Source organism: Bos indicus x Bos taurus, unplaced genomic scaffold, assembly GCF_003369695.1.
Source record: "Bos indicus x Bos taurus breed Angus x Brahman F1 hybrid unplaced genomic scaffold, Bos_hybrid_MaternalHap_v2.0 tig00011766_arrow_arrow_obj, whole genome shotgun sequence".
Classification (NCBI taxonomy): Eukaryota; Metazoa; Chordata; class Mammalia; order Artiodactyla; family Bovidae; genus Bos; species Bos indicus x Bos taurus.
The window spans coordinates 22,909-38,096 of NW_020867925.1; the positions used below are offsets into that span (position 1 = coordinate 22,909).

Genomic DNA, 15,188 nt, shown 5'->3' on the forward strand with positions numbered 1-15,188 from the left:
ATAGCATATTCAAAAGCAGAGACATTACTTTGCCAACAAAGGTCGGTCTAGTCAAGGCTATGGTTTTTCCAGTGGTCGTGTATGGATGTTGAGAGTTGGTCTGTGAAGAAGGCTGAGCACCGAAGAATTGATGCTTTTGAACTGTGGTGTTGGAGAAGACTCTTGAGAGTCCCTTGGACTGCAAGGAAATCCAACCAGTCCATTCTGAAGGAGATCAGCCCTGGGATTTCTTTGGAAGGAATGATGCTGAAGCTGAAACTCCAATACTTTGGCCACCTCATGCAAAGAGTTGACTTATTGGCAAAGACTCTGATGCTGGGAGGGATTGGGGGCAGGAGGAGAAGGGGACGACAGAGGATGAGATGGCTGGGTGGAATCACTGACTCGATGGACGTGGGTCTGGGTGCACTCTGGGAGTTGGTGATGGACAGGGAGGCCTGGCGTGCTGCAATTCATGGGGTCGTGAAGAGTCAGACATGACTGAGCGACTGAACTGAATTGACTGAATATATATCAAGCAATAGGAGTTTGCGTTTAGGGGAAAATCTGCAAGTGTTCTGCTCTAAACTGTTGAATAAATCATCAGAGAGGTGGTATTCTTAGGCCTGAGGGTGTTGAGCTAGAAAAGCAGTGCCAATAAGCCACTGAGAAGGCCGCTAATGCTGATGCACAGAAGGAGGAAAGGGCTACCATGGGGATACTGGGAGGGTCGGGGGTTGGTGAGGGGCAGCTGGGCTCGACTCAAAGGAGATAACTGAATGTAACAAAAAAGGTATTACTGCTGAATGGTTTGTATGACGCTTGAGAAGAGTGGAGCAGAAGAGAAAAAAAAGACAGCAGTGTGTTCTGATACTGTAAATATGGAGTGGGCTTATGTAAATAGGCTGCAAGTTTCAGAACTTGCAGAAGCACAAAGCTGGACAGACACAGAGGTATATAAACAGGCCTACCCCAGAGCAGAACCGTAAACACGAGGAAGATTATGTCTGCTATTGTCTCCTCTTTTTGCCTCCCCTCAAGTCCCCTGATGCCCATTATCCTCACGTTGCCTTCTGACTCACCAGCTGCTATGACAGGAAGAGGTAAGGAGTTGCAGCTGTGGTTACAAAGGCAAGAAATCAGACTGTCTGGAGTACTCACTCATTTATTGAAGTATATCTGATCTACAGTGTTGTGTTGGTTTCAGGTGTAAAGCAAAGTGATTCAGTTACAAATACGTCTTTTTTTCCCCCCAGATTTTCTTTTCCGTTATAGGTTACTACATAATATTGAGTAGATTTCCCTGTGCTATAAAGTAGGTCCTTGTGTGTTATCTGTTTTATGTGTAGTAGTGTGTATATGTTAATCTCAAACTCCTAATTTATCCCCTCCTCTTTCCTTTTGGTAACCATAAGTTTGACATCTATGTCTGTGGGTCTGTTTCTATTCTGTATGTAAGTTCAGTTGTATCATTATTTTTGAAATTCCGTGTATAAGCAGTATCATGTCTTTGTCTTACTTACTTCACTTAGTATGATAATCTCCAGGTCCATCCATATTGCTGCAAACGGCATTATTTCATTTTTATTTTTTTATGGCTGAGTAATGTCCCATTATGCCAGCAAATTTGGAAAACTCAGCAGTGGCCACAGGACTGGAAAAGGTCAGTTTTCATTCCAATTCCAAAGAAAGGCAATGCCAAAGAATGCTCAAACTACCACACAATTGCACTCATCTCACATGCTAGTAAAGTAATGCTCAAAATTCTCCAAGCCAGGCTTCAGCAATACGTGAACCGTGAACTTCCTGATGTTCAAGCTGGTTTTAGAAAAGGCAGAGGAACCAGAGATCAAATTGCCAACATCCGATGGATCATGGAAAAAGCAAGAAAGTTCCAGAAAAACATCTATTTCTGCTTTATTGACTATGCCAAAGCCTTTGACTGTGTGGATCACAATAAACTGTGGAAAATTCTGAAAGAGATGGGAATCCCAGACCACCTGACCTGCCTCTTGAGAAACCTATATGCAGGTCAGGAAGCAACAGTTAGAACTGGACATGGAACAACAGACTGGTTCCAAATAGGAAAAGGAGTTCGTCAAGGCTGTATATTGTCACCCTGTTTATTTAACTTCTATGCAGACTACATCATGAGAAACGCTGGACTGGAAGAAACACAAGCTGGCATCAAGATTGCTGGGAGAAATATCAATAACCTCAGATATGCAGATGACACCACCCTTATGGCAGAAAGTGAAGAGGAACTAAAAAGCCTCTTGATGAAAGTGAAAGAGGAGAGTGAAAAAGTTGGCTTAAAGCTCAACATTCAGAAAACGAAGATCGTGGCATCGGGTCCCACCACTTCATGGGAAATAGATGGGGAAACAGTGGAAACAGTGTCAGACTTTATTTTTCTGGGCTCCAAAATCACTGCAGATGGTGACTGCAGCCGTGAAATTAAAAGACACTTACTCCTTAGAAGGAATTCAAAAGCAGAGACATTACTTTGCCAACAAAGGTTCGTCTAGTCAAGACTATGGTTTTTCCTGTGGTCATGTATGGATGTGAGAGTTGGACTGTGAAGAAGACTGAGCGCCGAAGAATTGATGCTTTTGAACTGTGGTGTTGGAGAAGACTCTTGGGAGTCCCTTGGACTGCAAGGAGATCCAACCAGTCCATTCTGAAGGAGATCAGCCCTGGGATTTCTTTAGAAGGAATGATGCTGAAGCTGAAACTCCAGTACTTTGGCCACTTCATGCAAAGAGTTGACTCATTGGAAAAGACTCTGATGCTGGGAGGGATTGGGGGCAGGAGGAGAAGGGGACGACAGAGGATGAGATGGCTGGATGGAATCACTGACTCGATGGATGTGAGTCGGAGTGAACTCCAGGAGTTGGTGATGGACAGGGAGGCCTGGCGTGCTGTGATTCATGGGGTCGCAAAGAGTCGGACACGACTGAGCGACTGATCTGATCTGATCTGAATGTTCCATTGTGTAAATATAGCACATCTTCTTTATCCTTTCATCTGTTGGACATTCAGGTTGTTTCCATGTTCTGGCTATTGTAAATAGTCTTGAAATGAACAGTGAGGTGCATACATCTTTTCAAATTATGGTTTTCTCTGGATATATGCCCAGGAGTGGGACTGCAGGGTCATATAGTAGGTCTATTTTTGTTTTTTTTAAGGAAGCTGCATACTATTCTGGGAGTACTCATTTTAAATGGTGATCTTTGTTAGGACCGTATTTAGGAAATCTAGATTTGAGAAAATCAAGAAGGGAAATGAAAACAAAGATGCTAATTAGCTAGAATGGACTAGGCACAAGGATTATGACAAATAGTAAGATCCCCTGGAGCAAAACTAAAAGTGTCATATCTGAATAGAAGATGAAATCAAGTGGAAAAGTTTTCATTAAGAAAACAAATTCTCTCTCCCTAGCATTTCTCTTCTCAAATGGAAACTAGATTTTCCTTAAGGCCACTGCTTCTCCTGCAGTTTTCCCACAGGATGGCCGTTTTAGTTCTTACTTACCATGTACCAGAGTCCAGTGGGGAGGGGAGATTGTGTGGGCAGGTGTTGCCCTTGTCCTCAATGCCTTTTTCTTGCCTCTTTTCTCAAAACCCCCAGCTCATCTGAAGCACAGGTCTTGGAGGAGATTATATTACTCTAACAGTCTCCCTGGTACTCCTTTTCATTTATGAAAGATTTTAGCAGCTGGTTCACTGTAGCTATTTTTGTTGACTTTAAACTTCAAGTCAGGTACACTGTCACCGGGCCTCTCAGTTCTTGAACTCCCTTGACACAAACTCTTCACTTCACTCCAGTTACCCACTCACATGGTCACAGCCCAGACTATGTCATTACCAGCATCTGTATATTCTCCCAAACCTCAGTTCTAATCATCATCCCACATATCCTGTCTCCTGAGCTCATTTACTCTACCATCCAGCAGGAAAACTGGGATCTCAGTCCTCCAACCTCAAAGCAATGGATTCTGCCCACCAGTGAGGTGGAAAGAGGATCCCAAGGCATGCAAAGAATCTGCAGCTCTGGTTGACACCTTACGACCAGCCTTGTTAAACTGAGTAGAGAACCCAGCCACGCCAGCCCTGACCCACAAAACTGTGAGATGATCAGACTGTGGGTGTTTTAAGACTGTGTTATTTTAAGCCAAGTTTGTTATGCAACAATAGAAAAGTAATATGCCTTCTTGTAAAAATGAGGAAATCTTCCGCAGGAACTACTCTTCTTAGAGGACCAGGGAAAAGAAAACTATCAGTTCAGTTCAGTTGCTCAGTCGTGTCCGACTCTTTGCGACCCCATGAATTGCAGCACGCCAGGCTTCCCTGTCCATCACCAACTCCCAGAGTTCACTGAGACTCACGTCCATCGAGTCAGTGATGCCATCCAACCATCTCATCCTCTGTCGTCCCCTTCTCCTCCTGCCCCCAATCCCTCCCAGCATCAGAGTCTTTTCCAATGAGTCAACTCTTTGCATGAAGTGGCCAAAGTACTGGAGTTTCAGCTTCAGTCCTTCCAAAGAAAACTATAAACACATATAATCTAGTAATTTTGTCACTGTAACAAAATCAGTGCTAATAATAGCTCTTAGTTCCAGGTGTTATCCTATACATTTCATTTAACCTTTATATCCACATTAACAGGCTGATATTATTATTTCTAATCTACAGATAAATTACCAAAGTTCCTGCTTAAAATCACATAGCTAGAAAGCAACAGAGCTGGGATTCAACCAAGGTCTGATCTTGTTTATGAAGCCCATGCTTCGGACCACTACACTACTTCTCTGTGCAAAGTGTAATAGCATTTACTCCTCTGTAACTGATAGAGAACATTTTGTTAACTTCACAGGTATTAATAACATCAGAGATTCACTGAGGAAAAGGACTTTCAGAAGAAAAACTGTCTTGATAAATGCTGAAGGTATAGAAGAGCCCTTGGAAGCTGAGTGTGTCTGGTTGACTGGTACTCTCTTTAACACACCCATTTAACATTCTTGCTTTTGTCTCCATTGTTCCAAGAAACAGCACTTCAAGATCACCAGTCAGCTTCACGTTCCTAAATCCAGCAGTCACACTCAGTCTGGATCGGCATTCAACATCACCCGCTCCTGGAAGCACTTCTTTTCCACTTGTATTTCAGGAGACCAAGCCCTTCTGGTTTCCTCCTGCCTTACTTAAGGCCATTCCTTCAAGTCTCTTTTGCTAGCTGTGCTTCCTGCTGCTGACCTCGAAATGTTGGAAAGTATTATCCCTTCTTCTATATTTTCACTCAGCTTCCCAGATGATCTCATCTGACTGCATGACTTCAATTATCTCCTCCACTCTGGCCAACTCATATTTTCATACCTAGCTTCTCTCTTGATCTCCACATTCCTATATCCATCTGCTTAACCAACCTCTTCGCTTGGATATCTTTGGAGGCATCTCAAAATTATCCTGTCTTGATAACTTTCTCCTCACAACACGCTCCCTGTAGAATCTTTCCCATCTTGATTCTGTGTGCTGTGCTCAGCTGTGTCTGACTGTTTGTGACCCCATGAACTATGGGGCCTCTGTCCATGAATTCTCCAGGCAAGAATAGTAGAGTGGGTTGCCATTTCCTTCTCCAGGGGATTTTCCTGACCCAGGGATTGAACCTGCATCTCTTGTGTCTCCTGCACTGGCAGGTGGATTCTTTACCACTGTGCCACTTGCCCAGGCCCCAAATCCAAGCATCCTCCTTGACTCGTCTCTTTCCATCAAACCTATATCCAATCTGTCAGAAAGCCCAAACTTAAGAAACAAAACCCCTATTCTGTATTACTTCTGCTCCCACCACCCTATTCATGCTGCATCAGCTCTTGGCAAGGCAACGGCCTTCTAACTGGCCCCCTGCTTCTCCATTTGCCTTCCTCCAGACCACAATCCTGAGTAGCCTGGAGCTTTTTAAATTTTAAATCAGATCATGTCCAAAGACTCACAACCTTCTAGAGGATTTGCATTACATTTAGAATAAAACCCACATTCCTTCTCATGGCCTGAAAGGTCATCTGGTTCCTGCTTCTCTTGGGTGAGAAGAGAGCTTCCTTGAACATGTCAAGTTTGCCCCTGCTTCAGGGATTTTCCACTTACTCTTCTTCCTGCCTCAAAGACCCTTCTCCCAGTTCTCCCAGGGTTCACCCTTTTTATCTTTCAGGTCTCTATTATATACCACCCACTCAGTCAGAGAAACTTTCCTGATCACTTTAAAATCCATATCCCCCAACTAATTCTCACTATACTCTGATGCTGGAAAGACTGAGGGAAAAGGGGTGACAGAGAATGAGATGGTTGGATGGCATCACTGACACAATGGACATGAGTCTGAGCACACTCTGGGAGATAGTGAAGGACAGCGAAGCCTGGCGTGCTGCAGTCCATGAGGTTGTAGAGTCGGGCAGGACTGAGTCACTGAACAACAAAATAGCCCGCTTAACCTTTCTTCATAGCACGTATACTACTTGAAATTATATTATTAAACTTACTTAATGCCTCCTTCCCCACACAAACGTAGGTTTCATAAGGGCAGGAATTTCTTTCTTCATGTTGATCCTCAATGTCTAGAACACAGAGGTGCTCAATAAATGTTAATGAATGAACTGAGATGTTTAAAATTTGGAATCTATTTTCCCATAGAACAGCAATTAGATGTTCTTAGGCTAGACCCCCAAGAAACCTGTTGGATATAAAAATTAATTTTCTTTAATATAACAATAACCGTTTAATATAATTATAGGGCCAGTAATACTAGTGTGGTGTTTGGTTCCTAGTAACACTGGGATCAGGCCACTAAAATACAAAGAGTGAAAGTAAGATTCTTCCCTTTCCTGAACATACCTGGGTAAAATTTACAAGTAGCAGTTTTATCTCCCATTTGGCATTTTACCTCTTTTTTAGTGCTTCTCTATAGTCCAAATGGTAAAGAATCTGCCAGCAATGCAGGAGACCAGGATTCGTTCCCTGGGTTGGGAAATCCTCTGGAGAAGGGAATGGCAATCCAGTATTCTTGCCTGGAGAATCGCATGGACAGAGAAGCCTGGTGGGCTACAGTCCACGGGGCTGCAAAGAGTCGGCCGTGACTGAGTGACTCACACACACACCAGTGCTTCTTCCCAGGGCTCCTCTACTGCCCTAAGCCTCCACTCAGGTCCCTCAAGTTATCTCAAAACACCAGTTTCCAGTCCTTCCCCAAATACCCTCCCCTACAAATGTTCTCTTCCTTCAATTGATAATCTCAGCTAGAGTGTGATGGAGAGAAATCTGATTGATTATAATTACAATGGATAAATCATTCAACTGTCCCAGGCATCTTTACATATGGAATGTGTAAAGATCCATCTTTAAAATGGAATATGTACTAAATTAATCTCTAATTCATAGAATTTGGGGCACTGGTACAATGATGTGGAAATAACAGAGTGGACAGAAGATATATTAGGGTCTGGGAAAATAACCAAATAATGTTTTGCACAATAGGTATCAATAAATATTTGTTAAAGGAGAGACTAAGTGAAAGTAATCATGTCAAGGCAACTTTCTGGCTACCCTTGGGTCAGATTCCCTAAATATATTTTCCCCCTTGAGGTAAAAATTGCTCTCACAATGGCTCACTGGACAACATTAGTGAGGAAGGCTGGTACAAAAAAGGCAGTGCTGGGGGAAAGGGCAGAAAAAAAAAATACCCCATTTTTTTAGGTTGTATTTCACTTTACATTAAGTTGGTAGTTAAAATATTTTTTAAAAATTTCAAGAACAAATTAGATTGTTCACTGACAGTATAAGCAGATGCAATTTTAGTATGGTAAAACAAAATGTATTGAGGGAATAGCTGTTCATCATTTAAAGCCAATGGATTTAAAGTTCTCATAATTTATAGTTTTCTAAAAGGCTGCCAGTTGGAAAAAGAAAAAGACTTTCCAAGTGAAGATACAAATGGAAGATGGAAGGCAAATGGAAGATGGAAGGTGGGGTAGGTCCTCAATTGCTAAATCTATCAGCAGAATCACCTGGGAGCTAAGGTTAAACCATATCCTCTGGGTCTTACCATAATGACCTGCATGAGGGGGACACAGCTGTAGTTTTTAAGGAGGGCCCAAGGTGATTCTGATAGCAGTGGGTCTGCTATCAGACAGCTGGGCAGGTCGGGAGATCTGTGCCAGAAAGCAAGGAGATCTGAATTAAAGCCCTAAGAGCAGGGACAAAATGAGAGAACAGACTCCAGACATAATTTCAAAAAAGAATGAACAGAATTTAGTGACCTATTGGACATGACATATGAAGAAAAATCTAAGGGTAACTGGAATAACACTTGTATCCTGAACAAGAGAATATCAGAAATCATGTTTTTTGTTTTTTATGATGTAGGTTGAGATGCAAGAGGTGGTTCTGTTACAATGATTAAGTCAACTTCGGTTAAATTGAGTCTGGGGTGCTTGTGGGACATTTGGAAGAGCTGTCCAGAAGACATTCACAAATATAGCCTAGAGTTCAAAAATAAGGTGGAGGAAATGGAGACACAGGTAAGAAAATCGTAGGTATCTTGGTGGTTGTGGAAGCTTGGAGAATGAATATATGCGGGGTTGGGGTGGGGAGCTAAGAATCACTAGTTTGGCTTTTGCAAGGGACAGATTTGCGGGGTCCTTAGTGAGGACTGCATCAGATGAGTGTAGTGGACAAGGACTAGCTAAATCCCCGTTATATGGCCGAGCCTACCTCGAGGCCATCAAGAGCTGGAGGCAGCCTGAGCAAACGAATAATCGAGAGAAGCCACTCTGCCTTCCACCCCACAACGCCGCGGGGCAGAAGCCTTCCCCGCTGAGAATATAACTCCGAAAGGATACAAGGAGCACAGCCTAAGGACTCGGAGGTCCGAATCCCCCCAAGTTCTAAGGCAGAAGGCAGCGAGGCTGACCAAGACGCGGTTAGGAAGGGGGAGCCCCTCGTCCACAAGAAGAAGGACTCCCCGAATCTTCCCGACCTCTTGGACCCTCAGCAGACAATTCGACTCACTTCTCGCAGGGTCCGGCCCAACATGGTCCTCGTGCCCCGTCTGCCACCCCAGGGACCAGGTGACGAGAAGAACAGAAAGGTCAGTTGCCGCTGCTGGTATTACATGTGCGCAGCCATCTTTGATCATCACAGAACCTGTCAGCACCGAGTTCTCGGATTGGTCGAATTGCAGCCCAAGGCAAATGATCTTTGCACACGATTGGCTGGTGCCGCTAAGCAAGTCCCGAAGGGAAAGAGAAAGCGTGACAAGGAGACTCCGGGCTAGGGTCGCGGCGGAAGCCTGGAAGTGTGTGAATTTCTGTGGCGTCTGGATCGCGAGAGGAGTCGGCTTCTCCCTCAGAGGGCTCTGGGACAGGGCAGGATTTTAGGGGTTTTGCTTTTAAGGGGAGCTGGTGTAAGGGAGGAGGAGAATGAATGGCATACTGATTGGAATGGGAATTGGAGTATTTCAGATGTGAAGAGTAAAGTAAATCCATACTCTTCTTTCTTTGATTGCTCCATTAATCTGTCTGCATTTTAAAATTCTCAGCTTTGAAACCAGCCAGAGTGGCGGAATTCAGACGGAATTTGACGGAATTCAGGTGTGAGGGTTTGATCCCGTTTAAGTGCCTTTTAATTAGGGCACGTAATTCAACCACTGTTTACAATGGGATTTCTGAAGACCTGTGTGTTTAGAAGAAATGCATGCACTGCGGTTTGCTTCTGGAGAAGCCAAGTTGTACAAAAGCCTTCAGTTCGAAAAATTAGTACTACCTCTCCAAGAAGCACTGTCATGCCTGCTTGGGTGATAGATAAATATGGGAGTAATGAAGTGCTTCGATTTACCCAGAACATGATGATACCAATGATACACTATCCAAATGAAGTCATTATCAAAGTTCACGCTGCAAGTATAAATCCTATAGATGTTAATATGAGAAGTAAGTGTCAAAAGACATTGCTCATTACCTTTTTTTTTTTTTTTTTTTAACTTGAGACAGCCTCATCAAGGATCAGTTTTAAAAGATTAGTTGTTATGACTACTTCTGGGGGGATTAACACAAAGAAATGGTTTAGGGTTTTGACAGTATCCCAGTAGGTATTTCAAAAATTTTTGAACTGGCAATGTCCATGGTATGCTTAAATCTTTTACAAAATATAAGTTTGAATTGCTTCCAGTGCTACCTTAAAAATGTAAATTGGGACTTGAGGATTGTATCCACAGCTAACTTTCTGGTACATTTTGCTAGGAACTTTATGATGTTCTGAGGTCCATCACAGGTTTTAAAGGTATGGTTATGTTTTCACATCAGTTCAGAATTTGCATTTTCATAATAATTTGAGTTTGCCCTTCCACTACTCCCAGCTTTTTCTAACGGTTCAGTGGACAAAGCAGCAGAACAGGATGCCAAAATATGGACACAGTACTCTTCCTCATTTTGTTGTTGCGTTCTGCCCTTGGAAGTTAAAATATGCTTTTCTGTTGTGCTCCATCTTCAATGGAAATAATGTTATCTTAATTTCTGCTAGGGGTTATTGACAAAGCTTGGAGTGCACTATATTCCTTATGCAGTTATTACAGTGCTGAAAAGATTGATTACTGTGAATTACTTTCACTTTGGAAAATAACGACAAAAAGTGAGCAATTGAAATGTGGCTAGTCTGAATTGGGATGTACAGTTAGTATAAAATATACACTAGATTTCAAGACTTAGTAAAAAATGAGTGTAAAATGTCTTATTAATTTTATGTTCATTATATATTGATCTGATAATATTTTGGATATATTAAGTAAAATATTATTAGCATTAATTTCACTTTCTTTTCACTTTTTAGTGTCTGCTTGAAAATTTTAAGTTAGATATGTGGCTTGCATTACATCCCTGTTGGACAGTGCTGATCTAGACATATGAGGAACAGCTATTACACATTTCTTTGTGGGGAAAGAGATATGTTTAAATGATTTTATGGCGATTGCCCCATGAAAGATACACTTGTTTCCTTTTGTTTGCTTAGAATAGTTGCTACTGCTAGGTGTTTCAGCTTACTCTGTTTCCATTGGGCATGAAGATAATTTAGTGTTTATCAGAATTACCTTTTTTAAAAAAACTTTGTTGTCTATTTTGGGTTGTGCTTGGTCTTCCCTGCTGCATGGACTGCTCTGTAGCAGCAGTGCTTGGGCTTCTTACTGCAGCGGCTTCTTGCTGCAGCGGATGGACTCCAGGGCACTTGGGCTTCGGTAGTTTTGGCACGTGGGCTCAGTTGTTGCAGGGCCCAGGCTCTAGAGCACAGGCTCAGTAGTTGTGGCACATGGGCTTACTCTGTGGTATGTGGGATCTTCTCACATAAGGGATTGAACCCATGTCTCCTTCATTGGCAGGTAAACTTTTTACACATTGAGCCAACAGAGAGACTCCTATTGGAATTATCTCGTTTGTACTATATACCTAGTGAGCAGTCATGCATTTGCCATCTCCTTGATTAGAAGCTCTTTTGAGTAGCCCATGCCCTCAAACTATAGCCTTTTTTGGTGTTTCACATATGTAGTTGTTCAGTCATTAATGTCACTTTATATTTTCATTCTAATTTGATACAAAGTAAAATATTTTTTTTTAATCCTTGAGCAATTTTAAAGCATTTTGTCTTTGTTTAGATCTTTAACATTATTGATGACCAGGGGATTTTTTGTAGAAATCAGTGCCTGTGCCCAGCAATTTTATTAAAAATCTCTGGTCAATAATGTTCGAGTGACAAAAACATATTAATACATCTCCAGTCAATAAGTTGTTAACTTTTCATTTCTTTGAATGCACACGCACAGTTTATGTATTTGTGTTACATTGTACATTTTAATTCAGTAGAATGGCTGAATCTGCACTTTCTTGGCTGCTATTTAATAACATTTTACTTTTATATAGTATTCTTGAGACATCATAGTTTTTTAATGACTTGAATGGGTAATATTATTTGTAGTTATCCTCTGTATTTCCTGCCCATGGATTCTTATTTGAGAATGTATGATTACTGTTGCAGAAGATACCTGAAATGGTAGCTTGGAGAAATGAAATTGTAAACTATAGGGAGCATTATTTCCCTTGACAAGAAAGCAAGGACATGTCTATTTTGAAAGATGAGAGCCACCTATTTTTCTGGAGATGGCTACTGTTGTTGGATATAAAATCATAAATCATATAAATGGGTAATGAAGTGAATTATCTTAAAATAGAAAAAAAAATTCAGCCAACAGCATCATACCAACAAAGTTTCGTTTCTTTAGATAAGATCAAAGCTTTTGAAACTGATGGCAGATTTAGGATTGTCCAGGTCGTTCCATCTCTGAACCAAACTGATCACCTCTAACAATGACACAGAAGGCCCCATTCACTGTCTCCAAGCAGATTCTCAGTTCCTAACTACCAGCTATTTCTGGATTTGGACTAGTTTAGCTGGTACCAGTGAGCCAGGACTACTCAGTCGATATCCAAGTAACCGAGAAAACAGCCTTCTTTTGCAGGCTGTGAAGCTCAGAAAGGGACTGGAGTGGTTTTTTTTTTTGGCAGCTTGAAAATTTTACTTGACTAAATTCCCACTTTTGTTGATCAAATCACATAGGAATTTCAGTGAATAATTGTTTTATTGTGTTTGAGAGGAGGGAGAAAAGGAATAGGAAGACTAAAATGTGATTTTTGTATAGTTACATGGGAAGTTATTTCCCCCCTGGTAGAATGCACTCCTAACTAGCCAGCTGGCATGTATCTAATATCGGCATGGTGGCCATCAGCTTAGATTTTTTGGACTTGCCCAATTTTAAAATGCTTTCTTCCATGTGTCTTGATTTTTTATTAGAAAAACAACTTCTGCACTCCCCTGTCAGCTTCTCTCCCTGTATTCTCTACCTCTTGCTGTATGGATTAAATGTCATTGTTCCCATATAAGGCCAGCCCTCCACCAAGGTTCTAGACCCCATGCCTGCTCACCCACTCAGGAGCATTGTTTCAGCAATTGTCTCCTGTATCTTTAGTGTTTCCCTTTCCACTGGATCACTCACATTGGCTGTTATTTCTCCACTCCTAAAGAGGACCAAAAAAAAAAAAAAGACTTAAAAGTCCTTCAGTGGGCTTCCCTGGTGGCTCAGGTTGAAGAATTCGCCTGCAATGCAGGAGACCAGGGCTTGATCCCTAGGTTGGGAAGATCCCCTGGAGAAAGAAATGGCAACTCACTCCAGTATTCTTGCCTGGAGAATCCCATGGACAAAGGAGTCTGGTGGAGTACAGTCTGTGGGATCACAAGAGTCGGACACAATGTAGCAACTAAACCACCACCACCCACCACCAACATCTTTCATCCATCCCTTTCCCTTCTCCCTGCACCATTTTCCCACTCTCTATAGAAACTCTCAATATTTGGAAGAATTGAATGTTCTCATGGTGTTCAGTTCCTCATTCCCATACTCTGTCACCACATGCCATAGCAGCAACTGCTCCTAAAAATGTCACCAAGCTGTCTGTTTGGATCCTATATTTTGTTTTGGGGGGAATTTTTTTTGTTTCTTAAAGGTCTATTGGCAGCTCCTGACCTTGTTTGAAAACTTTCTTCCCTGGCAGCAGCATCTGACTTCTTTAAATGGCCCTCTTCACTTGACTTTCTGGATACCTTTTCATTAGCCAAGCCTTCTTGGGCTCCTTTGCTGGTTTCTCCCTCATCGTTAAGATCTGATGAGGATGAGTGGGAGAACAGGGGAGACTTTCAGGATGGTTTAGTGATTCTGGAGCATGAATTGCGGTGCATGACCCTAAAAAGATGAGCAAATTGCTTATCTAGGAGAGCCTCACGTAGCAGAAATGTTCTCAGGAGGATGTCAAGCAGAAAAGATGACCGCAGACACTTTTGTGCCTTAGAAAACCATTTTATGTGTGGATGATGTGTAATAAACTACTTTGGATTATTATATGTAGCCAATTTATTTTGAAAAACAAAAAAGTGATCAGAGGAAATTTTCAGTTTGTTGATATTTATGTAAATATTCTTAAATAAAAAAGATATATAATAATGCAATCAGCCTGATTAGCATATCGAGTTGATGCAACCAAGTGGTTCTTTTCCATCTGGGAATCTTACACTTAACCCAAAGGTGTTTTAGAAACATTTTTGGGGAGACAGGGACAATTACTCGTAGACCAGTGTGTTAGTATCAGATACTATACCTATGCCTTATTTATTTTGTCAGACAACTTTGACATTTATCTACTTTACCAGACTTGGCTTCAAATGATTTCGTGTTGAAAAAGTTCATGAATGAGTAAATTAATAAGGAAACCAACTTCAAAGACCAGTTCTCAAGACCGTTTCAGAATTAGAATTTCAAAAAGTGATTGTTAATTAACTATAGTCCAATATAAAATTTCTTTAAAGTGATTATAACTTTCCTAGTAATTTCCTTTGAAAGGAACAACACTCATTGTTTTTATGCTTTCCTGTGTGATGGTAAAAAATTTGTAAGATTGATTATAATCTACTTCTTGAGGATCTAGAATTGTACCTGGCCCATAACTGCAGCAGTTTTGAAAGCATCTCATTCTTTTGAAAGAAAAAGTAAATTGTATCTTCTAGGTGGTTATGGAGCCACAGCTTTAAATATGAAACGTGATCCTTTACATGTTAAAATCAAAGGAGAAGAATTTCCTCTGACTCTGGGTCGGGATGTGTCTGGTGTGGTGATGGAGTGTGGACTTGATGTAAGGTACTTCAAACCTGGAGATGAGGTGAGTTATCACATTCCACTATTCCTTTTCAAAATTGGCTGGTTTCATTCTCCTGCTTTTGGAAGTATATTCCATATCATTGACCTTTTCTTCTTCTTTTCAACAAATACACTGAGCTTTGGCTGGAACCCTCCTTTTCTTGGTTCAGTTCATGATTCTGTGTTCCTGGTTCTGTCACAATAGCTTGCTGTGCTTGAACATTCTAAAGCTAGTGCCTGAGAATTGCAAGTCTTTAGGATATATGTGGGAAAGGAGGCTCAAGAGGGAGGGGATAATGCATACTTAGAACTGACTCGTGGTGTTGTGCAGTGGAAAGCAGCACGCGTTGTAAAGCTTATAAAGCAATTACCCTCCAATTAAAATTTTTTTTAAGAAAAAATATACAAGTGAAAACAAGATATGATTGGGACTTTTT

At 41.4% G+C, this 15,188-nt stretch overlaps 1 protein-coding gene and 1 pseudogene across 1 annotated transcript; one reads left to right on the top strand and one right to left on the bottom strand.

Moving 5' to 3' along the window:
- The window catches only part of LOC113889327, a 31,149-nt pseudogene extending 21,976 nt beyond the window's left edge, over window positions 1-9,173 (bottom strand).
- Window positions 9,174-9,262: 89 nt separating this feature from the next.
- Window positions 9,263-14,956, top strand: LOC113889328 (reticulon-4-interacting protein 1, mitochondrial-like). The gene is made up of 2 exons (XM_027536020.1): window positions 9,263-9,952; window positions 14,622-14,956. Exons 1-2 carry the CDS (start codon window positions 9,679-9,681, stop codon window positions 14,954-14,956), a joined length of 609 nt encoding a protein of 202 aa, XP_027391821.1. The 5' UTR covers window positions 9,263-9,678.
- Window positions 14,957-15,188: the final 232 nt, after the last annotated feature.